This window comes from Borostomias antarcticus (genome assembly GCF_949987555.1).
Source record: "Borostomias antarcticus genome assembly, chromosome: 6".
Taxonomy (NCBI): Eukaryota; Metazoa; Chordata; class Actinopteri; order Stomiiformes; family Stomiidae; genus Borostomias; species Borostomias antarcticus.
Genome location: NC_140239.1, coordinates 22,012,377 through 22,039,410, shown reverse-complemented (window position 1 = coordinate 22,039,410; position 27,034 = coordinate 22,012,377). Strand labels below are relative to the sequence as shown.

Genomic DNA, 27,034 nt, shown 5'->3' with positions numbered 1-27,034 from the left:
CACACATACACACACACACACACACACACTGTGTGACTGAATAACCCAGCTGACATACTGTGTGCTACTTACCTCTGCACTGGCATGCATGACACCAGAACGGCCCTTTAGAGGCATCAAACATACACTTTGTGCCTATAGCTCTTCTATGAGCCAGTCAATCAGTATTATATGAGCCAAGTCAGTCTTCTCTATCCCAGCCAGGGAGCGATCCTCAGATTTTACAGTCAGCAGGTGGTAAATGGAATCAAATGCATTTGCGGTTGGTTCAGCATGTGATGGCTGAGGACAATGAATGTACAATCCTTGATTTAATGCCAGAAGCTCTTGTTGCCTTGGATTCTGTTTGTTTAGTGGAGTGGATTGCAGAATGAAGGGACACGCAGAGACGGAGGGAGAGCAAGAGAGATTCCAGAGTGCTTTTTCCAGCATTCCTGAGAGATTCTGGTGGAGTGAGTGAGAGAAGAGGACAGGACTCAGGCTGGCTGCTGTCCTGGGGCTGTCTGGAGGGGGGGGGGGGGGGGGGTACAGAGTAGTGGAGAACAGTCAGGGGGGAGGGGGGATAGCCTAGCTGGAGAGGAGAGGAGATGAGAGGAGGGGAAAGGAGATGTTTAGAGAGAGGGGGAGGGGGGTACAGAGTAGTGGGGAACAGTGTGTGTGTGTTTGTGTGTGTGTGATGAGAAGAGAGAGGGGCAGGTCTGAACATGAACAGAGACAGGCCCAGAGAGAACAGAGACAGGCCCAGAGAGAACAACACTCTCACCTTCCTGTGTAACTGACTCTGTAGGAGAGGTAGAGGGGCTCAGGGGGTAGAGGTACAGCATGGTGAATAAAGGGGGTAGGGGCAGATCTGTGTAAAACCATGTGCAAAACTGTTAACACTTACATAAAAATGCGTGATATGCATTAATGAATATGCAAGCTTGGGCATTTCTACATGACTGTGCAAAATAGTCGAAGGAGAAAATGCAAAGAGATTAATTTAGCATGTCTAGTGCTATTTACCAAGCCTGGAAGAAAGTATGGGACAGTTATTTGCATCTGTATTTTCATACGAATGGAGGTGCTAACCAGACATGCATTCAGAAAGATGACTGTTCTCATCGTCTCGAGAAGGGAGATGTCGGCAAAATATTTCCTACTCCTGTCAATGTTTTCGAAATATCAGAAACAGAAATAATTCAAAAATATCGCCTTTCCAGCAATGCCATCGCGGAGCCTAAAGAAGAAATTTTAGAGCTGAAACTACACCTCACAATACCAGCATTGCCCAAACTACATCACACAATGCCAGCACTGTCCCAACTGCACCACACAATACCAGCACTGCCCAAACAACAGCACACAATACCAGCACTGTCCAACTACATCATCATCGGGTCATCCACAGACGGGCCACACAATACCAGCACTGTCCAAACTGCACCACACAATGCCAGCACTGCCCAAACTACACCACACAATACCAGCACTGTCCTAACTGCACCACAAAATACCAGCACTGTCCAAACATCTTGCCACTGTTTTGTTGCCTCTGGACTGGTATCTGTCCCCGCGCCCAGTCCAGTTTTTCAGGTATTTTCTGTGTTTTGAATTCTGTGTTGTGCAGGATGGTGTGATTGATACCATGTATAGCATTTTACTCTCACTAACAATGGTATCAGACAAGACACTGCAAGATGTCTGGAAAGCTGATTTAATAACTTCAATATTCAATATCTCTTTATTGTCATGTATATGCTTCACACATACTAGGGATTTGACTAGGGTAAAGGCAAATGCTGTTATAGACGATATAGGGCAGGGTGCAGAACAGGACAGGACAGTGCAAAGCAGTACAAAAACAGTGCAAATACAAATTATGATATAATACTGTAAAAAATAAAAGGGATACTGTATACAAAACGGAGTGTGGTGAGTGTATGTGCAGTGTGTGTGCAGAATGTAGTGTGGTGGGTAAGTGGTGTTATGTAGGCTACAGTGCGTGCAGTGTATGTGCCGTTAAGGTATGTGGAGCAATCACAGGACGTGTGCCAGTGGTGCAAGGGGTATAGAGATAGTTTGGTGGGGATGTGGGGGTTCGTGGGAGGACACAAGCCTTGTTAGTGAGTCTGATGGTCGTGGGAAAGAAGCTGTTTTTGTGGCTTGTGGACCCGGTCCCGATGGCCCGCAGTCTCCTGCCAGAGGAGAATGGGTCAAAGAGACCATGTCCAGGATGGGAGGGGTCAGCTGCGATCCTAGTGGCCCGTTTCAGGGTCCTGGAGGCGTGCAGGTCCTGTAGAGATGGCAGTTTACAGCCGATCACCCTCTCAGAGGAGCAGATAATGTGCTGCAGTCTGCCCTTGTTTGGTAACACTTTACAATAAGGGTACATTAATAAGCATTAGTTAATGCATTATTAAGCATTAAGTAACAGTTAACTAATGTCTCTATTAACCATGTAACATTACTAATGTTATTTATGTTAAAGGGCAATGCTCGTTTTTGACAACCTGGACCTTATTTACGACATATTATAAGAAGTTTGACTCACCGAGATCACTTTGGTGTAGTTCGGAGGCCTGTAGAAGAAATTTAAAATCCAGCGCGAGCCAGTATATCCATGTAATGACGGTTGACGGGGCAACGAGAATGCAGTTTCTCAAAATCTATTTTCGGATAATTCACATTCTCTGCGCTACGATCGGATTGTTGCTGACGAATGACGACGACAATATTCTCGGCACCAACAAGGATCGTAGCGCAGAGAATGTGAGCCGGAGAATAGCCAGTCTGCGCGCTGGCCTGTGCGCATGCGTGCTGGAGCAAGTGGGGAAAGGCGTGTAAAGATCATATTACAGAGGCTAAAGACCCCGTATTTGAAAACCACTACAATGCCTCGCGTTGAGGAATCTCAACTGTCGATTCATCCAATCTGATTGATGAAAACAACCGTTTAGCGGCCGAAAATAGATTTTGAGAAACTGCATTCTCGTTGCCCCGACCTCCGTCATTACATGGATATACTGGCTCGCGCTGGATTTTAAATTTCTTCTACAGGCCTCCGAACTACACCAAAGTGATCTCGGTGAGTCAAACTTCTTATAATATGTCGTAAATAAGGTCCAGGTTGTCAAAAACGAGCATTGCCCTTTAACTAAGGTTAACTCACCTAACCCTAACCCTAACCTGAACTAACGTATTAATTAACATTAGTAACCTAACCTAACCCTAAATAAGCATTAGTTAACAGTTAACTAATGTTTTTTGTGACCCTTATTGTAAAGTGTGACCACTTGTTTTTTTGTCTGTTGCGGCTGAAAACCAGATGGTGATGGAGGAGGTGAGGATGGACTTGATGATGAAGGCGTAGAAGAGTACCATCATTGCTTATGTTGAATTTCTTCAGCTACATCCTCTGCTGTGCTTTTTTGGTGGTCCAACTTGAGGTCCCGGGAGATGGTGATGCCCAGGAAGCTGAAGGAGTCAACAGTGGTCACTGGGGTGTCATTCAGTGGGATTGGGGGTAGGGTGGTTGGATTCTTCCTAATGTCTACAATCATCTCCAGATTGTTTTGGCTGCACTAGGACAGCTGGTTGATCTCCCACCTGTAGGCAGACTCCTCGCCCTCGGAGATGAGACCGATGAAGGTGGTGTCGTCTGCAAACTTCAGGAGCTTAACAGACTGGTGGCTGGAGGTGCAGCTGTTTGTGTACAGGGAGAATAGTAGAGAGGAAAGAACAGCCTTGGGGGGAGCCTGTGCTGATGGTCCTGGAGTCAGAGACATGCTTGCCAGTTTCATGTGCTGCTTCCTGTCAGACAGGAAGTCTGTGATTCACCTGCAGATGGGGTCAGGCACGCACATCTGAGAGAGCATGCCCTCCAGAGCGAGTGGGAGGATTGTGTTGAAAGCCGAGCTGAAGTCCACAAACAGTATTCTGATGTAGGTGCCTGCAGACTGCTGGTGCTGGAGAATGAAGTGGAGGGCCACCCATGTTGACTCTGTCGTCCCCTGTTGGCTCTGTAGGCGAACTGCAGAGGGTCCAGGAGAGGTTCTGTGATGGATTTGAGATATCGCAGAACAAGGCGCTCGAAAACCTTCTTTGCTACGGGAGTCAGGGCGACGGGTCTGTCGTCTTTGAGGCCAATGATCTTTGCTTTCTTGGGGACGAGGATGGTGGTGGAGGTCTTGAAGCAGGCTGGAACATGCCCAACTATTCTTCTTTTTCAACAAAATAATTTCCAGAGCAGAGACAGTCTCCCTTTGTGCCGGGTGATGGCTAACGTGATGGATAGCTATCTAACTCCACAGACCACAGACACAGCTTCAGTTAGCTAGCTAATGTTAGCTAATGTAACATTACTGACAGCTAGGTAGCATAGCTAGATAGAATCCGATTACACTGGCTATTGATGGCTAGCTAGCTACCCTAATTACAGTACGCTACACTATATTGGTTTCTAGAATGATGCTGTTACTAAAGAGACTACAGCAACTGAAACGGATTGTACTGCTAAGTGCATGGATGATTGTCAGTCTGTTGCTTGGCTATACTACAGTGCTACATAGCAGTTCCAGTGAAGGGGCATAATGCTTGCTCGGCTCCGTATGATTCAACCAAGATTGCATGACTTATGACAACATTATGGAGGCATAATTTGATACAAGCAAGTTAATAAAGTAGGCTATTTATGTTTTTCATGTCATTCATGTTTATTATTTATTGGGCATAGAGAACAGTTCTTGTATCTTATTTGGGTGATAAACTCTCAGTAGACCATTCAGTTAAAGGGATCACTGAACTACTGCTTTAAAGTTATTTATTGGTAGGCTCTCAATCCTCTTATTTTACTCAATGGCCTTTGTGCCTTGGCATGTGGCCTTTGTACCCTAAAAAAATTAGTGACACTGAAGGCCAAATGGCCTTGCCCCTAAAATTACAAAATTCCTACCCTGCTCTTCACATTGTTCAGTGAGACTTCCATACCATTGTAACAGTGAAAAATGGATCATTAAGGGGTGTATCCCACTTGGACTGTCTGATCATTACTTTTTCTGGGAAACCATTGACTGGCAACTTTGTTGTGACACTGGAATTGTTTCCCTGTAGTAATTCTTAATTTTATGCATTTGAGAATTGCGGCGTTCTGTTTTTGCAACACATTTTTACGATAATGAATGGACAGGATTCTGTTAAAGCCTTTGCATGGTAAGAAATCAATTTAAAACATGCTGAACTCTCATTTTAATATGGTTGTTGGCACCTGACGTCATTCACACAATTACTATTTGTCACCTGCAATAAATAAATTAACACAATGCGATTTACCACGCTTGATTAGGCCTGCGTGCGTGTGTGTTTCTGTGGTCAGCAGGTGGAGCCCACATCCAGGTGTCAGTATGTTGATGTGTTGTCTACTATGACAGACTGTCTGGAATGTGTCTCCTCAGTTTCTTTCTACTGTTGTATCTGTATGACACAGGCCATGTATCAAATGGGTGGGGCCCACAGAATGGCTGAGTGCCACATGCAAGGTCTGGATCTGATCGTCTGTGGAAAAGAATAACAATCTACGATATTCTGTTCAGTTCTTTTCTGTCATAATCTGTTCTATCCCTCACCAATGGAGAACAGTTTTGCACATTCTGTAAGTAATGTTATTGGTCCTCCTCACTGCTGTCTTCTCTTTGTGGTCAGGAGTTGAGGAGAGAGTCCAAGGAGATGAAGGAGGAACAGAAGGAGGACTCCCAGCCCCAGAGGAGAGAGAAGGAGGAGCAGAAAGAGGACTCCCAACCACAGAGGAGAGAGAAGAGTGCGGGCAACGTGGCCAACCTGGTCCAGAGGATGAGCACCTATGGCATCCCGGCGGGGGGCTTCCAGCCCCACTCACAGCCACGCGCACCCAAGAAGAGTAAGGCACCTATATGTGTGTGTGTGTGTGTGTGTGTGTGTGGAAGGTAACCTTCTCACCCTTCATGGGTGTTGTCTCCAGAAGTGTATCATTGTCCAATGTCATCATCAATCATGTCTTTATTTGGGGTGGAATGTTTTAGGGTTAGGGTTACACTGGTGTGCATAGTGCTTATAGGGAGTATAGGTGTGTGTGTGTGTGTGTGTGTGTGTGAGAGAGAGAGAGAGAGAGAGTGAGAGAGTGAGAGAGAGAGTGAGAGAGAGAGAGTGAGTGAGTGAGTGAGTGAGTGAGTGAGTGAGTGAGGCATACAGAAGCCTACATGTTGTTATGAATTACACATGTATAAAAGCTTAATGGGAATCAAATAAAACATAAGTTCATGGATGCTATGACATTACCAATATTCTTTAGTCTTTATTTTCTCTGTTCCTCCCTGTGATAGTGTAACCCCAGAGGTTTAATGCTGTGTTGCTGTGTGAGGTGGAACTGCTCTCTGTTCACACATTCCCATCTCACTGTAAAGGTGTAATCAGTCAGCACTCCTCTGAATTGGTTCAGAAATAGCCTACATGATAAAGTGTGTGGGGGTGGATAGTCACCACCTGCTTGTTTATTTGCATGCCTGACAGCCTACGGCTGGCTGCTGGCTGTCAGTCAATCACAAAAGCCTTCTGGAAAATGTTGAACTTTTGTCACCCAGCAAATGACAGGGATTAGGTCTGAATATATTCATAAACATGATCTATGATACCGTGGCTCTGTATCATTCAATGTCTCCAAAATGTTGATGTGACTATGAAGCGGAGTACCGGCAGCAGCCATGTAGGGATCGTTTATGATTTGGTCTTAGCGATTTAGGAGTCCTCTTGACTACCCTTAACTGACTTGAGCTGGTTTTAGCGGTAAAGCCCTTTGTGAAATAGCCTACTCTTAGCCCCAAAAATGTCCTAAAATTAGGAGTGATAGGCCCATTATTTTTAGGAGTTTGTCCTAAATCAGCAAGTTATGATCTACTTTTAGCCTTAAAGGGAAAGTGTGGAAGTAAACAATCGGTTGACTGTGGAGTGTTTAAGTGAGTTTGGTAGTGGATGCTAGCCTGTACCATTGCATTGCGCTAGCATTAGCAAGACATGAATGCCCAAATGAGGGGCAGCAATGAAGCAGCTAAAAATTATCTCAACCAATCAACAACATAATGCTCAAGTTGTAAATGAGGCCCTATGTCCAAAATTCCAGACTATCCTTTAAAGATGTTTTGTGAATACGGGCCCTGACATTGACCTTGACCTTCTGACATTGTCACTGACTGCTGCTGTTCACCTCCCCCATATCTGAGCCCCAGTGGAATGTTCCGTGTGCAGCTGTGCTTGCTCAGAGGGGCGTGTCCTCTGACTGGATCACCTCGCTGAAAAATGTCCCAGAATTCCAGGCTGGGCGCGTTTTACACTTCCTGAATCCACTCTGCCCTCCGCAGGCTATCAAGGGTACAGGGTGATGTACACACATGCGCACTATGCACAACACCCCCCCCCCCACACACACCCACACACAAAACCTAAACAAACAAATGTGTTTGCAGAACACAGTCATGCTCACACACACTCCCAGTCAGGTAGCCGAGGTCCGTGCATGGCAGACTGGTATAACCCGTGTTACAAGGCTTCTCCCCGTCTCTGTTGTTGCAGAGCCTAAGAAGCGTCAGTGCAGAGCTCTGTTCGAGTACCTGCCTCAGAATGAGGATGAGCTGGAGCTGAAGATAGGCGACATCATAGACATCAACGAGGAGGTACAGTTCACTGATCTGCAAGGCTGTGTGGCTGTTTTACCTACTGTATGTGCTCTCTAATGTCTTCTGTCTGAGTGCCGGTTACTAGATATCATCCTTTCTGTGTTTTGTTGTTCCTGCAGTGTTGGAAGCTGTTGGAAGTATAGATGTAAGGTCTACTCTATACTTGGAGAAAATGCATAGTCATCATCATCCTCTGTATCTCTATGTTGCATAATAGTTTTTCTTAAAAATTGTTTCTTTGCATTGTGATCAACTGGCTGCTCTTCCTACTCTTTCTTACTTTAGATTTTGAGGAACAAACATCTGACTTTGGCATTTATTTAAAGAATAAAAATAAAGCAGACGGATATTGAAGGTGTTTTTGATTGGCAGGTTATTGATAGTGTCTCAGATTGACTGGTTATTGATAAGGTATCTAATTGGCTGGTCATTGACAGAGTCACGGATTGGCTGGTCATTGATAGTGTCTGATTGGCTGGTCTAGGTTGAGGAAGGCTGGTGGAGCGGAACCATGAACGGCAAGTCCGGACTCTTCCCTTCCAACTTCGTCAAAGAGGTGGAAACGGGCGAGGACGGAGAGATAAACGACGTTGCAGACGAAACAGGTGATTGGACCACAAACACAGCTGCACCAGTAGAGACACACAGGGATGACTGCTCTTCATGTAGACAGGAAACCGGTAGCTCAGATAGACGAGCCTCACTAATACAGCCACGCAGGTGTGTGACTGTTAAGTGGAACAAGTCAGAACAAGTTTTGCTGCTGAGTGTCTTAAGTTGTTGGCTAGACCTGCAGAGGCCTTTGTTTGTGTGAGAGTGTATTCTGTGCTTAGAGCATGATTTTGCTCACAGTGTGTTTGCCAAGCTATTCATGGTATTTCATGGTTGTGCTGGCTTGCATCCTCATCTTTGAATTGGATTCACCCCATCTCCTCCTCCTCCTCCCCTCTCAAATCCCCCCCTCCTCTTCCTCCCCTCTCCTCCTCTCCTCCACAGACGGTAGTGGTAAGGAGGCGCTGCCTCCCGCCACGTCCCCTCACTCCTCCCCGGGGAACGGGATCATCGCCCAGCCTAAGAAGATTCGGGGAATTGGCTTTGGAGACATCTTCAAGGAAGGATCGGTCAAGCTGAAGGCCCGACTTCCCAGCACCGATACAGAGGAGAAGAAAGACAAAGTAAATCTGGGACTGGAACTAGGGCTGGGGCTAGGCCTGGGACTGGGACTGGGACTAGGGCTTGGACTATGGTTGAGCTGGGGCTGTGACAGGGGCTCTTATAGTGTCCTTCGCTGACGGAATCAGCCATTGGAATTAAAACAACTTTTTGGTCAGACAAACGGCAGCTGATATTGAGTCGTGGTCCCATGTTACTGTTGGTCCACTGAAATATGCACTATGATGTTTAGTTAGTTTACTGGTAAGACACACACACACACACACAGTACACACTTTACACACTTGTTGCATATCCCTCAGTACTGCGCAGTGATGGTCTGATGCATGGATGAGTAATCATGGGTGCAGCTGCTAAACTAAAGTGTGTGTGTGTGTGTGTGTGTGTGTGCGTGTGTGTGTGCGTGTGTGTGTGCGTGCGTGCGTGCGTGCGTGCGTGCGCGCGTGTGCGCGCGCGTGTTATTTCTGGGCAGATGTAAAAGTGTAAGTGCGTAGGCCAGGGTGTACTTTTATTGGAGTTTTATTGTAGAGTTTTATTATAATTTTATTTATTATATTGGCTGACCTGGCTAGTTACGGAGGGGCAGATTCTACACAGACACTCCACTGCGTTGATTAATGTCCAGACTAAGACCAGATTGCATCACACACACAGATGTTTTCTATGGCCTTTTTGTGTGAATGGTGACTGCTTAGTAGCTCCCGGTATAATGCTGCACCTGTTGTGTCATTCTGTGTTTAAAAAAAACAACCTCACTGTCACTTTACCTGCCTACTCTTAACTCCTTCTGAAACTCCTCCCTTCTCTTTCTCTCTCTCACCCATTCCAGTGTCTCACACAGCTTAGCCTACATCTGCTCCTCTCTCATCTTCTACTCTCCTCTTCCTCCTCTCTCTCTTTCTCCTCTGTCTACCTCCTCTCTCTCCCTCCTCTTCCTCCTCTTCCTCCTCTCTCCCTCCTGTCTCTTCATAGCTTTAAAGGCATGTTCCACTACTCTCTGCCGATCCTCTATTTCCATATGATATCAATCCCCAACGTAGGGCTCAGATGTCAAAAATAACATTTTCCACTGATGGCACTGGTGCAGTTTTTTAATCCTTTAAACAGCTTATGATTGGTTCTGCTGTCTCCTTTATACGAATCCTTCACTATCAGTATCAGACACCATCACTATCACTGTCACACACCATCACTATCACCGTCAGACACCATCACTATCACTGTCAGACACCATCACTATCACTGTCAGTCACCATTACTTACATCACTTACAGTGTTTGGCACCATCAGTAAGCGGTGTTTGACTTTAGAGACCTACACCTCAGAAAGTCTGGAGACATCTCCATTGAAAATCGTCGCTAGAACGGCACCAAAAACCGACGCTACCTATCAGAGCTACTGCCTACATCTCCAATAGTGTGAAGGACCTTTCTTTACTGGAAATTATGTCCTCCAAACAAACTGTAGGAAAGACCGTCCTAAAGACTTAAGTTTTTTTTTACCAGTCTCTCAAATTGTTTCCACCCATTTTGTGCAACAAAACCTGGAAGAATGTCTTCAGTCTCTAGTTGAGCGCAGCGTTTATGAGTGAGTTTGTTTGACACCATCCAGTCCAGTCAATGTGACAACACATAGCTCCTGGTGCCGACCAATCGGAAGCTGCTGATCCATTCCAGCTCGGGCGTGGCTAATCTCTCATTGGTGGAGAACACCTGGGCATCTGTGCTGTGCCATCCAATCATGTCAGTAAATCCATCTGTGTTTTCGCTTCATTTTAGCCAATCCCATCATTACCATCCAGTGCAAAGCCCGCCCACCCCAGCCCGCCAGACTGCCAGCGAGCAGATGGGGACAGCAAAGCTAAAGGTGAGGGAGAGAAGGAGGCATCACGTGACGTCACTGTGGTCTGCTGCGGAGCACTGGCTGGTTCTCGCCATGCCTCTCTGTGTCTGTACAGTCTCGTCCATCTGGTTCATCTGGTGCCCATCCTTGTTACTGTACCTGGGGCTGGATTTTTGAATTAAGATTAAATTAAATCATCATAATCTGTGATAAGACCAGCGTTATGTCTGTGTTTGTTGGTCCCCAGTGAAAGAGTACTGTAAAGCCACCTTCGCCTTCGAGGCCACCAATGACGATGAGCTGACCCTGAAAGAGGGTGATGTCATCCAGATACTCAGTAAGGTAAGACCACCGGACCTCTGACCTGACCCTAATGTCTGTGCGTTTGGGCCTATCAGTGTTGTGACAATTCTGTTTCCGTCACTGCCCTCCGCCCACTAAATCATCCAGTCCGTCTGCTCATCCTGTCCGCCTGCTCATAAAATAACCATTGTCCAATCCCTGGCTACTGAGTTGCAATTTTACAATGGTGCGATTATCAAACAAACAAGGAAGTTGTTAGACCGTCATACTGTTTGGGGAGTTTGGATTATGTTAGATTACACATTGAAGATCTGAAATATTGTTTTGTGTGGAATTATGTATTGGAATTGAATACAATGGGAAAACCGTTTTGGAATATTCGTTTGGGATAACTACGTAGCGTTTTTGAATGGAGGATTACCGTGTGTAATACTGAAATGGAGAATCCATGAGCTAGACTTGACAGACCGCTAACTTGACTGACCCAAGAGCAGCGTAGGTCTCATTTTCATCCATGTGGAGCGTGCTAATTGAAACGGTATTTTTTATGTTATGTTTGGGTAATGTGATGGTTCATTGTTGGTGTTTTTTTTTAATGAACTGAATTAACTGAACGGAATCTGAATTCAATTATTGCTGGGACTCACAAACTGAACTAAAATGAACTGTATTGTTTGAAGTGACTCATTCACAGAATCAGAATATACTTGAATTGAACTGCATTTCTTGTCTCTGGTGTTGTGTTCTTGGTAGGTTGAAGCAATGCATTGGGTATATATTGATTTGGGTACCTTGGATGTATGAATGAGGGTTCATGAGATGAATATCCACCTCTGACTAAACCAAATACACAAATTTACCATCAAACCAGTGTTTGTACAGTGTGCTGGTGTCACTCCCAGACGCAGTCTTGAGTGGTGATGGTGTATCCCTGTACACGCTGGTTCCTGTCAGTATCTTCTCAGCGTGTAGCTGGATCCTTCTGACAGAGCTGGGGTCAGATGCTTCCTGTTAAGGCCTTATGGGTTATATTAGGGTTTAAGTAGTCCACCTGATCTCAGAACAGCTCTACCTGCACTGAGTCTTCTCAGTCTGTTGGAGCCCCCAGGGGGGGGGGGGGAGGTTGTAACAGGCTAGGTTGCATTGCTGGGGATCATCAATGTTGCACTGCCCTCTAGTGTTCATATTGGAGAACTGTTTGTGTGATTAGTCTGTTCTCATGTCCAATAAAGCATGGTCTTGTTTTCTAATCCTGAGGAGACCACTCCTGGCTAACCCAACAGGAGGACATGAAACTGCATACAGACCCTAACATTAACCCTAACCCTCCATCACAATACCACACAGATACTTGAGATATGAGCACCACTCCTCTTGTGTTTTTTGTGGTATAAATATGTGGTTGTTGTGTTTTCAGGACACAGGGGAGCCGGGTTGGTGGCGAGGGCAGATTGGAGGCCAGGAGGGCGTCTTCCCAGACAACTTTGTGACTGTGCTGTCGGATGCAGAGAAAGAGGTATGGCTTCACTGACAAAGGAAATGTGATATAAGGGTCTGTACGGAAATCGGTAATTCTACAAAACACAGGTAAGACACAGCATCAAAGCAATGGTGGTACTAAGCGCAAGGTGTAATGTCACACTCTAGTGGACTATTGTTGTAAGTCTTGGTTCATTCATTAATCAGGGTGCTGGAAATCCTTAAAGGAGTAGTAAAGAGAAAATGCATGTTTAGCCCTGTTTTAAGGTTACTTATGATTATATACAATGGTTCAGATCAAAACGTTGACAAAACTAGCACTTTTGAGAAAGTCTGATAATTGCTCTACCACCGTTTTGGTCATACAATGGATGTGGGTGGGCATCTTGAAAAATCATTCAAAAAACATGTTAAACTCTCAATTTCAAAGACAAGAAACTCACCGAGGTGTTGGCGTTCTGACATATAATTCGCCATTTAGTAAGATTCTAGTTCATCTGGAAAGGCTTTTTTAAATATTTAGCATAGAACTATTTAGTCACAGCACATACGTGTGTAAACTTCCACAAACTAGGTAGCCTAGCAACATAAACAATAACAATAGCTACCGTAAGTAGTTCCGCTTCCTGAATCTCCTCTGCGGATTGATCTACACATCTACAACGGTCGCTTCAATACAAGTCAATGGATTTGATAAAATAATCAATAAAACCCTACAGGATTCATACTTTGCGGCGAATTTGATGTCAGAACACCAACGGACACCAATTACCCCCTCAGTGAGCTTCTTGTCTTTGAAATCGAGAGTTTAACATGTTTTTGAATGATTTTTCAAGGTGCCCACCCACATCCATTGTATGACCTAAACGGTGGTAGAGCAATTATCAGACTTTCTCAAAAGTGCTAGTTTTGTAAATGTTTTGATGTGAACCATTGTATATGATCATAAGTAACCTTAAAATAGGGCTAAAGATGCATTTTCCCTTTACTACTCCTTTAAAAATGCTTGAATTTCATTATGGCGTTTTCAAGGTTTGAAAAGTGCTTGAATTTTGTATAAAGTACTGGAAACTCAATGAAATTGTAATAACTAGGCTACATTCATAATAAATCGCTATCTGACAGAATTTGTGTTTTAGAAGTAAAATAAGTCAGACTCTTTTCCTCCTAATTGCTTTCACACAAAATAAAGACGAGTCCTCTCGAGCATCTTCACGCTACGTACGTACCTGTATGTGATTTGGCTTGACTTGTGATCCGTAGTGTTTTTTTTATGTGGTGCCTGATGACTGCGAGCTGGACAGACAGACTAGGCCGACAACATGCCGGGAGGTTGGTGTCTTAATGACCGCTGGCTTGATGAAGACAAATACAAGCTGTCTTCGTCACTGTCATAGTTTCAGTGTTTTGAAATACATGGAAAGGAATGGATGACTAGGCTATGCTAGGCTAGGCTATGCATCACCGCATAACGTCAGACCTGGTGAATTCACAGGCTAGTGATAGTCGATTTTCGAGAGGGAGGTGATACATTAGTACTAGTATTGTATGTAAATTATGGCATGTTTCTTTATGGAATATGCAACTGCATAATACAAAGTGTTTGATTTGGTATACATTTTAAGGCTCAAGGAGCTCATTGACTGCCTACCTCAAAGACTTCTCTTATTTTGCCCATTTTCAGTAAATCCTTTATTGAAATTGAAGTTTTGTCTGGTGGTTGAAGTGATTGCTTTAGATTGGCTCAGCCAGGCGATATAGGATGCTAAGTCTTTTGTTTATAGCTGAATAGCATCTGATTTAATGTGATGTGTGAGAAGTGAAATTATCATTTTGAGTAAACATTTAATTTACCACAGCCGCGTTAGGTGCTGGAAAAACATGAAACTGCACCTGGAAAATGCTTGAAAAGTGCTTGAAGTTCGCTTAGGAAAAAGTGTAAGAACCCTGATTAATAATACTGGTAGTATGCTGCTTGTCACTAAACTTTTTTGACATGTCCTTTCAGACTCCCACGTCAAGAGGATCAGTCAAACTGTCTCCCAAACAGGAGCCTGAAGAGGTGAGCTGTCCAAATGCTTGTTAGTTACACCTGCCTTCATTTTTTTCTTTCTTTCTTTGTCATACAGCAAGTACACTCCAACACACACATGCAATGGGAAACACGCACGCACGCACTGGAGGTCTCTGACTTTGACCTATCCTGTGCTGTCCTTCCTCTGAGGGCAGCTTTTTGTATGTTTTTATATTGTTCTTTTTGCATGTTTTTATATTTGTTATATTGTGCACACTCCACAAAGAAAAGGCCCGGGAGGTACACCCCACCTACAACCCTGGGGAGAACTCGACATTCAGATCTGCCCTCTTTCACTGTGAAGGAAGGAGAGAGCCCGCCTGAAGGTGGTGCAGAGGAGAATGTCCACATTAAACACGCTCAGAGAGCTGAAATAGCTCTTCTGCAAAATCTCTGAAAAGAAGAAAAATGTTCTTCTGCTAAACATAGACTTAGCCTGTGTGGCCCATTCCAAGACTGCACATGTAATGTTTTCAGCGGCGTGTGTTTGTTTGTTCGTATGTTAGCAGGATTACGAAAAACGAACAGACCGATTTTTGTAGCATCGTCCAACTTAGAACCCATTAAATCTTTAATCATGGGGCGGTACCACGAGCCGCCCAAACACAGCCGGCCCTTCCCTGCCATTCATTTTTTGGACCAGGATTACACAAAAACAACCGACCGATTTTCATGGAACTCAGTGGAGGAGTTAGCATTGGTTAACTTATAAGCCATTCATTTCTGGAGCGGGTCAGAGTCATGGGGCGGTTCCACAAGCCGTTTCTTGGTTTGTCTGTTTGTTAGCAGGATTACGAAAAAACTACCAGACTGATTTTCATGAAACTCAAAGGAGGGGTGTAGCATGGGCCAACTAAGAGCTCATTACATTTTGGAGGGGATCGGAATCACGAGGCGGGTACATGAGCCTTCTAACCACGGCCGGCCATTCATCTCCATTCATTTCTTAGACCAGGTTTATGCTAAAACTACCACACTGATTTTCATGAAACTCTGTGGAGGGGTGTAGCATGGGTCAATTAACAACCCATTAGATTCTGGAGTGGATCGGAATCACGGGGCGCAAGCCGCCCAAACACGATTGGCCGGCCATTCACCTGCATTCATTGTCAATAGAGGGAATTGAAACTGCCATATCTCAATATGGGAAGGTCACAGAGACACAGAGTTAGGACTGGCATAAAGCTCTCAACCTAACGAATGCAGCAATACCAAACATATGCTTGCATACACGTGTATGTGCACAGAGCCATGTATTTGTGGGCGGAGGTCTGTGTTCTCTGAGCACCATTTCTAGTTTTATTTGAAGCTTGGAGCTATATGTGTACTTTCCTTGAAGGTACACAACATTGTGGTGGAAAAACACACACACACACACACAGTGTGTTGTTCTGCTGCGTCATAGTCATAGGAATCCTTGCCTTACTGAGGGCAGAGGGTGAAGTGCTGTCTGCTTGCTCCCAGCGTCAGTGAGCAGGTTCCACCACAATGGCGCTGAATGTGGCTCTTTGTCTGGCCAGGGCTCAGCCACTGGGGATGGGATGAGCACAGATTCATATGACACCAGGCTAACTGATAAACCCTGTTGAGACTGCCACCTACCAGGAGAACATCCAGTAACCTCCCTCTGGCTCTGTGGAAACACCCAGTAACCTCCCGGGTCTTCATGGAAACACTCAGTAACCTCCCTCTGTTTTCATGGAAACACACAGTAACCACCCTCTGTTTCTGTGGAAACATTCAGTTATCTCAAGTAGTAGTAGTTGTGGTAGTACTAGTACAGTAATAGTAACAGTAGTAGTCCACCAGTCCACAGTAGTCCACCTACTTGTCCTCTTTCTCCCTCTCTCTCCTCTTCCACCCCTTCCTCCACCTCCTCCTCCTCCCTCTCTCTCCTCTCCCTTTCCTCGTCCTCCTCCACCTCCCTCTCCTCCCCCTCTTTCTCCTCTCCTCCTCCTCTTCCTCTCACAGTCAACAACTGAAAACCGGTCTGCTGTAAACTGTGACTCATTGTGTGTTTGTGTCAGGCCAAGGATCTGTTTGTCTATCCTAAACTAGGCCACTGCAGCTAGCTTTCCCAGCCAGATGGTTTGTTTCAAACGGAGTGAAACAACATGAGCTCGCAAGATCAGGATGGCCTCTCAAAGCTTGTATCAAGGCACAGGAAGGGTAAGAAAAAAAGCAGCATTGAAGGTCTCAATGAGCACAGTGGTAAATGGAAGAAGGTCCCAAAGATCATTCGTAAATGGAGGAAGTTTGAAACCACCAGGACTCTTCTTAGAGCTGGCCACCCAGCCAAACTGAGCAATCAGGGGAGGTGGGAGGGAGGTGACCAAGAACCCGATGGTCACTCTGACAGAGCTCCAGCATTCCTCTGTGGAGGTGGGAGAACCTTCCAAAAGGACAACCATCTCTGCAGCACTCCACCAATCAGGCCTTTATGGTAGAATGGCCAGACTGAAGCCTCTCCTCAGTAAATGGCACATGACAGCCCGCTTGGAGTTTACAAAAAAGGCTCCTAAAGGACTCTCAGACCATGAGAAACAAAATTCTCAGGTCTGATGAAACCAAGATTGAACTCTTTGGCCTGAATGCCAAGCATCATGTCTGGAGGAAACCAGGCACCATTCATCACCTGGCCAATAGCATCCCTACAGTGAAACATGTTGCTGGCAGCATCATGTTGTGGGGATGTTTTTCAGTGGCAGGAACTGGGATACTAGTCAGGATCAAGGGAAACATGAATGTACAGAGAGATCCTTGATGAAAACCTGCTCAAGAGCGCTCAGGACCTCAGATTTGGGTGAAGGTTCACCTTCCAACAGGACAATGACCCTAAGCACACAGCCAAGATGATAAAGGAGTGGCTTTGGGACAAGTCTGTGAATGTCCTTGAGTGGCCCAGCCAGAGCCCAGATTTGAACCCGATTGAACATCTCTGGAGAGACCTTAAAATGGCTGTGCACCGATGCTCCCAATCCAACCTGGAAGGAGGAAGACACTGCCCAACCAGGTCCAGCTTGGCTTATGTGCGTGGTTGGCTTGTTTCTGTTCAGGACTGGTAGAACGGAAGCTAGTCATGCCACTGAAATAGCTGTGAATTTAAATTACATTAAATAATGTCTGATAAATTAAGATAGGTCTTGTCGCCTGAACACATCAGTTTCAATGCTTCCAATGCTAATCCAGCACAATAAGAGTTGGATAGCCAGTTAGCTCATGAGCTCACAACAACTAGCAGCAGCTTCCATAACATTAATGGTAGCAGTCAGTGGCTAAAGCAGTTACACTGATTCCTCTAATGTTAGCTATTTTGCTGCAATTGGTTCAACTTCTGATTCTGGACAAAGGTAAGGGATAAAAATATTGGAGTGAAAGGATGAACATGTGCAGGTTTGGGGTATAGTCCCATAAAGTTATCCCCATCGGGGCCTTGAACCCCGGTCTCTGGGTGGGAGTCCTATGCTCTCATTACTACTCTACTTGTGCCGTGGAGATCGGCAGGTTGGTTTTGGTGTCCTTCTTCCAGTCCCTAGTGTGGGTTGGGGTTAGAATAAGGGTTGGGGTTGGGGCAGGATCTGACCTATAAGGCAAGGGGTAAAGGTCGGAGTGAAAGGATGAACATGTGGAGGTTTGGGGTATAGTCCCATAAAATCATCCCCACTGGGGCCTTGAACCCTGATCTCCCGCGTGGGAGTCCATTGCTTTCACCGCTACTCTACTTGTGCAGTGGAGATCGGTGGGTTGATTTTCATGTCCATCTTTATTTTGGTATGCTGGGACTACTGCCTCTTGTGGTGCCAACAGAGAAATACAGGTCAACATTTAACGGAAGGAGGGAGGGAGTGATAACTGGACAAACACTATCCTAAGTGCGCTGGCTTACAGCCATGCACAAAAATAGGTGTCAAGCTTGTAGCATCATACCCAAGAAGACTTTAGGCTGTAATTGCTGTGAAAGGTGCTTCAGCAAAGTATTGAGTAAAGGACAAAAATATGATGTTCAAATAGTGTCATTTTATTATAAATTTGTAAAACACTTTTTCCAATTTGTCATCATGGGGTATTGTGTGCAGAATTTTGAGGGGAAAAAATGAATTTAATCAATTTTGGAATAAGACTGTAACATAAAAAAATGTGGAAAAAGTGAAGGGATCTGAATACTTTCCGGATGCACTGTACATTGGGTATGTCATTAAGGCTCACCTATTAAGAAGCCTTTGCCTCGACATTTGAAACACTTTCCATATTTTTATTTTCTTTCTTCGATCTCTAGTTTGTCATTGGTTCATCTGTTAGTAATTTAGATTATAATAAAACGTCTCTTACACACCTGAATTGCGTCTCAGTGACAGGTGCGTAGGTGAGTATGTAAAGCAAAGAAACGGAAACACCCACACAGTGTCTTCACTTGAAGTTACAACAGATAATAAATGTCAGAGGAGTTTTTTTTTTTTACTCTTCATGAATTTGTTCAGCAGGTTCTACTTTCCTGTCCTTTAAAATGTACTGTAGTTGACCTACTTTTCTTTCTTGCTTGTTTTCTGTTTCAGAGACCGAAGAAGCCGCCTCCACCATCAAAAAGCCTGGGTGAGGACTGTCATTACCAACGTGTGATCACCTGACCTGGTTCCAAACCACCATTACTTTGACATGGTCTCCTCTCCTCGCCTGCACTGATCTGAGAGCACAGGATAGATGACAGTGATGTCTTGGAGATCTGCCAGGCCATGGTTGGTTCATTAAGGCTCTGTGCCATGCAGATGAAGGGAGGGGAATGGACAAGGAGAGGAGACTGAAGTTCTCTTCTAAGCAACAGGAACTAATGCTGCAAAAAACAGGTTTCCGCCGGGAACACTCTTATTGATCCAGTGTTTCCCTGTGGGATCATCCAGCCATGCAGTGCATTGGTTAGCGTAGCCGTCACTATGGTGATATTCATCAGGGGATCTGTGATTGATTGAGGGGGGATGTGTTGTCAGTAACTCAGGCTGTTGGGACAAGCCCAGAGCAGAAGTGTTGCTGATGAGTTTGTTGTTTATCATTATTCTTATTCACTCTCTTTCTCATCAGGCAATGGGCCATGGGGGTTAAATAGCCGGAAGAATTCAGAAGGCTGACAGGTTCTGATGGCACACAAATGGCTTTTGGACCAGACTTCTGGGATTTCACAGTAGGGCCTGGCCAATGAGCAAAGGCTTAGAACTCCAGTGGAGAGGAGGCATCGTGTGTGTTTTACTGTTTGTGTTTACAGGGGGCTTAATCAGCATGTAACTAATGCATGCTCTGGTTTGCTGTGTTGATTGAGCTGCTGCACCAGCCTGGACTTGACCATCAGGGCAACCAACCAAACAGCCGTGTCAAATTCTAATTTCTTTCTGATTTCATCTTGAGATCAATTTGATAATTCAGTCCAGACAGAGTAGAAGCCGGGCTTGACTGAGAGCCAGCGTCAACATTGTTGTGATAAACACAAGTGTTCAGCCTCCCTCCACCTCTCCTCCTAGCTCTACACTGTGGTCTTTAGCTATTTGGGCTGCTTCCCAGGGTCCCACTCGTAAGTCTACACTGTAGATGATGAAGCTGCTTTAAATTCTTACTCCAGCTTCATACAGTGTGTGGATGATTGGACTGCTGTACTATCTCTCAGCTGTAGGGTATTAAGCCTGCTTCCCTGTAGACCTTGTGTTCCAGGCTGCTGAGACAGCGGTGGTCCGCATGGCACACTTTCAGGTATTTATACTGCTGTGAGAAGATCTGGTAGAGCTCTGTACTGTCAGGTCTTTTCAGATTGTACTTCCATCTGGCCTCAGTATTTCTGGAAACATGTTTTCTCTCTCTCTTTCTTTCTCTCTGTCTCGCTTTCCTTCTCTTTCTGGGGCGGCAATGTAGTTCAGGAGGTAGAGTGTTCGGCTGGGGATTGCAAGGTCCCGGTTCGTTCCCAGCTCCTGATATTGTGTCGAAGTGTCCTTGAGCAAGACAGAAAGCCTCACCTTGTTTCCTCCAAACATATTTCCGGTCGATCTTTGTTTAATCTGACCACAGAACTTTCCTCCATAAGGCCTTTTTTTCCATGTGATCAGCAGCAAACTTAATACAAGCCTTAAGGTGCTGCTTTTGGAGCAAGGGCTTCCTTCTTGCACGGCAGCCTCTCAGCCCATGGCGATGTAAAACACCCTTGACTGTGGATACTGATACCTGTATTCCAGCAACTTCTAATTCATTGCAGACCTGCTTTTTGGTGGTCCACGGTTGACTCTTGACCATCCTGACCAATTTTCTCTCAACAGCAGGTGATAGCTTGCATTTTCTTCCTGATCGTGGCAGTGACACAACTGTACCATGCACTTTATACTTACAATTGTTTGCAAAGTTGATCTTGGGACCTGTAGCTGTTTTGAAATGGCTCCAAGTGACTTTCCACTTTTTCAGATCCCTGCTGAGCTCCTTTGACTTTCCCATTGTAGCGGTTGTGGCTTAGTCTAATGATTGTATCAAATGAGCCCTATTTAAATGTGCGCAGAGAAGTCACCAGCTGTAGTCAATCGTAATCACTCACAAGAAGTTAATGGCCCGGCCCCGTACAGACTACACAATATTTTTGTCTTCTACGATGGTCACCATGTCAGATTAGGTGATCACAGTTGCATAAATTCTTGCCATGTCGTGGCCGGGACACTGGCAACACTATACAAATGTCCGCAACAAATCATCGTATGCGGTCTTTCCGGCCCATGCGCATCATTGCATGAGTTCAGGTAGTTTAGTCAGGAAATTGTCAGTCATGGAAGAGGTATTGTATGCACCATATTCAAGCTTATTTATTCTCGGAATTAGGGTGGCGGGGTGTTTTGCCAAATCTCCCTGGCAGAATCTGACTCCCCTTCACTATCTTTGAGTTATCTTTTGACTGCCAAAACCATGATATGTAGGCTACCATAACTAGGTTATATCTGCCTTATTAAAACTACAGTTGATACAGTTGAAGTATTAAGTATTTGTCTGGGATTCATCCCTTTATATCTACCGACTCAGTAGACTACTATCCAGTGAAATGCGAGGAGGGATAAATAATATGACTTTATATGAATGTAGGCCTGTTACTTGTAAACTATTATGTAGGTTCCTATTCCAAGTGTTCTTGTTGTTTATTATCGTTTATTATCGGATGTTACAGCAGTAGCTAGCCATAGGTTCGCATTGCAGTGTGGTCCTCTTAAAACCTAAAATAGCCTAGCTTTTTGTGACAAGTTGCACCTCTTGTGATGTCCTGGTCTTTGCCGAGTGATAGAAACTGTAAACACTAGAGGCCATGCCACATCACTCTCACAGAAAAAACAAGAGTTGTAGAAATTATTGGAAACTCAAGACTGCAATGACATACATGTTCTTGACAAGTGTATGTAAACTTTTGACCACAACTGTAAATACTTTGCACATGAAATTAAAAACACTTAAAACATTTAAAACATTTAATATATATATATATATATATATATATATATATATATATATATATATATATATTAAATGTTTTAAATATATATATATATATATATATTCATATATTCATATTAATGTATCACATTTACCACAAAGGTGTACTGAGCACTTCTTTCAGCTCTGGTGCTATCTTGTGAGAAAACATTCAGACTGAGCACACAGTTTCCCATAGTGGTATTCTGCAGGCTTGTTTGGTTGAGATTGAAAGCAGCAGCATCATCACGTCACGTATCGCGCCCCCCATCTGCACTCACACACTCTTGTAGAGCACTACTTAGATTTAGCACTTTGAAATGTGTGTGTGTGCATGTCTGTGCACTTGCACTCTTGTGCAGACAGGAAACCGCTTGCATACTTTAGTCTTCATGTGTTTAGTTAGTTGCTTGAGCAGTATTTTGTCTGTGTGTGTGTGTACTCTCTCCACATTTCTAACCAGGGGGAAATGTTTCGTTTTTTAGCTCCCAAACCAGAGGTCCCAAATGCCGATAAGAAGCCCCAGCAGCCCCGGCCTGAGGACAGAGGTAAGAAACTCCCTCCTGACTGCTCTACTTCCTCCCTGCCTCCATCCTCTCACATCATACAAGTGCAATAAGCAGTGAAATGTGTTTCTGTTAGCTCCTATGTTGTGTACACACTAAGCAATGTAGAAAGGTAAAACGCTAAAAAGAAACAATGCAATATATAGTAAAATACAAGATACAAAATATATACATATACATGAAAGCAATGATATGCTGGTCGAGTTGAATTAGTGTATGTATGGGTCTGATTCATATGTATATTTTGACAGAATGTATATTCTACCGAGTATAAATACAAGATGCTTTTGTGCTGAGTTTACTGGTAGCTACTGAGTTTAATCCTGATGGTTTGAGGGAAGAAACTCCTTCTGAGCTTTGAGCACATGGTGCCTCCTTCATGATCTATGCAGAGAGAAGATGCTGTTTTCCATGTGGCTGGAATCCTTCAAGATTCTCCTGACTGTAGTTGCCGCTATTCAGATTTTTAGAGCCCTACAAGAGATACTCATTGTGTTCATTTTCAACATCAACTTTTAGCAAAATAACAATGACATAGGGACTATAATGAAAGTCAGCAGTGAGCAAAATATAAATGACATACTTTTATATTTTAATGTAGAAAATATGAGTATAAGCGGGATAATACACTTCAAGGTTTGCTGTTATCGGGGAAAAAAAGCACTTTGCGAAGGAAAACTCTGCTGCGCCTCGTGGGGTAATCAGCCCCTGCACCCCATGTCATGCAATGTTTTTCGTTAACAACACACCTCGTTGTGTATTATTCATTACTAACAGTATGCTTCTAAGGATCCAACTCTATTGTGAAGGAACCTCATGTCACTGTTTGAGTCAGACAATGCTTTTTATGTAGGCTTGTGGTGTGTGTGTGTGTGTGTGTGTGTCTGTCTGTGTGTGTGTGCAAACAAATCTGGTGCAAGCATCTTGCAAGTCACCACTTTGCAGTGAGTACAATGTGTGCATTATGTGTGAATGCAGTATTGTGTGAAACCAAAGCATTATAAACACTGTGAAACATTTAATCTAGACCTATTTATGTATTTATTTGTTTACTTTATTCATAGGCTTATCAGGTAAATGAATGAGAGAATAGTATTCTGTTCTCATTTGCAGTGATGACCTAAGCTGACTTTGCCAGACCCAATTTTGTAAAAATGCGAAGGGTCTGGAAATGCCTCTGAACGCAATTGAATAGACCTACAACCAATCAGAGCAAAGAAATATGGGCCAGTCTTAATGTCATTGTATCAAGTGGGTAGTCGTTGTATCAAACCCCATATTAGCTAAACGGTTGTGATTGGCACGACCAATATCTGGTCGGGTTTGACTCAGTACAGTGTACAATCACAGTAAAATATTGCTGCCGGCTCCAAGATGTGCTCAATTACAGATAAGTTACACATACACAATTTACATATTACACAATCAAATTACACATCTATACAACAAAAAGAGAACAGATATGCATACGTGCAGATGCCCGCTCTATAATATCAGGAGAATTCACCCTTTCCTCACCCCCTCCTACTGTACCTCCAGGCCATGGTCAAACCCTACACCCCCTCCCAACCACTACGGTATGCTACAGTACCTTGGGGCGACTGGTTGCCCTGTCACTCTGAGGCCCCTGCAGTCAATCGACACACGGACACAGCTCTTTTCTGTCCTGGCCCCGAAGTGGTCGAATGAACTGCCCACTGACGTCAGGACAGTAGAGTCGCTGCCCATCTTTCGCCACAAGCTCAACACTCACCTCTCCAAGAAGTACTACTATGATCCTCTCTCTTAACCACCTATTGTATTTTTAGCTTTCCATTCTTGCACTTTGCCTTCAGCACTAGATTATGCTCTAGTCACTTGTTTTAGAAAGGAGATGCACTTGTAAGTTCTGGCAAGTAGTAGTACATTGGCTTTTCCTACGTTAAATGCAATTGTTGTAAGTCACGCGCGGCACGGTGGCGCAGTACTTAGCACTGTGGCCTCATAGCAAGAGGGTCTCCGGGCCTTTCTGTGCAGTTTGCATGTTCTCCCTGTGTTTGCAAGGGTTTCCTCCCAAAAGAACCCAACATGAAAAACATGCAGAAGAGCAGATGCTCTTCAGTCGGGTCCCTGACCAAGACCTGGACTGAGAATGTGGACTTGGTCCCCGGGCACTATGAATGATGGCTCTTGGCTGCCCCTGGAGGAGGACAGCATTGGATGGGATAAATGCAGGGAACACTTCCACCGACGACCCTGATTGCATGTGTGTGTTGTGTGATGTGTCGCCACTCGTGTGTGTAATTGTGTGTCATTGCCGTGTAATGAATTAATGACGCCTAGAGGTCCTGTAATTAAAATTATAATTATATTATAATTATTATTACAGCTTTCACTTGTTGATGCACAGAGTAGCCGTCGTGATTGATGTCAGCAGCTGACGTTGATGGCGTGTTTGATGACAATTTTGACGTTAAACTCTGGAATCCTGGAATTTCCGATACAAAATGAATGCAGCATAGTCTAGAAAACATATACCATGTGTAGAAATCAACATGCACACTCCAAAATGTTTGTGGGGCTGGGAGTAAGATCCCCTTAGATACATTTTTCAAATGAAAAATTTCATACTCCTGCACACTTTTCTTTGCTTTATATCTGTCATGTCATCACATTTGGTGATGGACTGGTTTAACCCTATCCCTGGACTAGAGATAACTGAATGTGACAGAATATCAGTGAGGCAAAATCTACAATATATCTGTAAATAAATCTTAGCAGAGCATGTTTACTGAGCTCTGTCAGAACTCCATCTTATCCACTGGTGATCGTATCCTGATGCCTGTAGGCTGGGAGTGCCACTGCAGCAGTCATTCCATTCAGTATGTCCTTCACGCCCACTGAGGATGAATATTGACGGTGACAGGTCTCACACACACAAGTTCTATCTAGGTTTTTCTGTTCAATAAATGAGAAAACGCTCCAATGGCTTCTTACACACTGACCTTTACGTCTGCAGAAAGGGCTCGTCAACACACACACACACACAAGGGTCCCTCATGTGAGTGAAAACCTGGCTTGACATCAAAAATGCTCCATAGGGTCTCTCCCTCTCAGAGTTGATGCCATCAGCTGCAAATAGGCAGTAGAAAATATTGTAATTGCCCTGCTATAGTATTATTGAGTCACACCATTAGGTTGTTTGTTTCTCTGGTTAATCCAGTGTTGCACTTGGGGAGATTAGGTCTGGGTGAGTTTGATACAGTATGGCTGTGAAGCGGTGGGTTGATAACACCGGTTTACTGGATGTTTTGTGGACTGAAATAGGTTGTCATTCCTTATGTTCCTGCCATCTACACGTCCAATAATGTTCAGTTCTGCGTTAGGATTAAAAACAAACGGCCGCTGTGGTCCAGTTCTGCTTGGAAGCAATTTACCCACCATAGACAAACATCCCTTTTGACAGAGAGCATGTGCAGAAAGAACGCAGCCAGCTGTTTCATCGTTTACATGATACTTGATCGGTTTATGAAAAGGTCTAAACTACCCCTCTGCAACCCACTGAAATATTAATCCGTTTATGCATGTTTATTCAGATTGAGGTGTTTATATGGAGCATTTTTATTCAGTTTGGGCCTTTAAACCTGTTAATCGGATTATTAGGCTCCATTTAAACATGCCTAGTGTAAAGGTTAGGACCAGTCTCATTTGCAGTAGACTGTCTATCTTTGTTTAGACAGAGCATATACTAATGCACCTGCAGAATTATATGACAACCTTTTTTTAAATCAAACTTTTTTTGGGAAACATCACTAGGGAGGTTTAGAAATGTAAATAATCCATCCAGACCGATATCTATCTTTCTTACCCTTATTTTACTGTATACTGTATATTTATTGTGTTATTTGTACCTTGTTAATTTGTACAAGTCTTTCTGTTATTGAGCATAATCTTGGAGTGGGCAGCAACATTTCACTGTGACTACACGTATGTTATGTGACAAAGAAATCTTGGGATTATGGGATGCGTACACTGAACTCTCAACCAACTTCTGGAGCGCAATTATCAACACCTGCTTAGAGTCGTGAAATCAAGGAGTTCACGTGGAGCATATATGAAGATGGTTTCTCCCTGAAAGTAGTGATGATGATGATGGAGATGTTGTCTGCCTGGCCTGAGTGTCTCTGGCTGTCCCACTACAGGGGACCAGAAGCCTGGTAAGCCTGCTGCCCCGGTGGTGCCCCCCAAGAAGCCAGTACCTCCACCTGGCAAGGGACGGCCCGGCAGCCTGCCCCCCAAACGCCCTGACAAGCCCCTCGCCCCCTCCTCAGGAACCAGGTCAGTCACTTCCCCCTCCCTCCATCCGTCTGTCGTCCACCCATCCATCCAGCCATCTGTCCATCCATCGATCCACACCGTTCACGTGTATCCTTCTATAATCCTTACTTCTATCTATTTAT

At 44.3% G+C, this 27,034-nt stretch overlaps 1 protein-coding gene across 2 annotated transcripts in view; it reads left to right on the top strand.

Annotated features, from left to right (window-relative positions):
• The window catches only part of cd2ap (CD2-associated protein), a 68,746-nt gene that overhangs the window by 25,330 nt on the left and 16,382 nt on the right, over window positions 1–27,034 (top strand). The window contains exons 3-14 of one of the 2 annotated variants that reach the window (XM_084439952.1): window positions 5,680–5,893; window positions 7,579–7,679; window positions 8,167–8,287; window positions 8,679–8,857; window positions 10,634–10,721; window positions 10,945–11,039; window positions 12,418–12,516; window positions 13,743–13,811; window positions 14,488–14,541; window positions 19,107–19,143; window positions 22,515–22,577; window positions 26,777–26,912. In XM_084439952.1, coding sequence (XP_084296078.1) covers window positions 5,680–5,893; window positions 7,579–7,679; window positions 8,167–8,287; window positions 8,679–8,857; window positions 10,634–10,721; window positions 10,945–11,039; window positions 12,418–12,516; window positions 13,743–13,811; window positions 14,488–14,541; window positions 19,107–19,143; window positions 22,515–22,577; window positions 26,777–26,912 — 1,256 coding nt within the window. The remainder of the gene's footprint in view (window positions 1–5,679; window positions 5,894–7,578; window positions 7,680–8,166; window positions 8,288–8,678; window positions 8,858–10,633; window positions 10,722–10,944; window positions 11,040–12,417; window positions 12,517–13,742; window positions 13,812–14,487; window positions 14,542–19,106; window positions 19,144–22,514; window positions 22,578–26,776; window positions 26,913–27,034) is intronic. The other variant, XM_084439953.1, reaches the window with a different exon arrangement.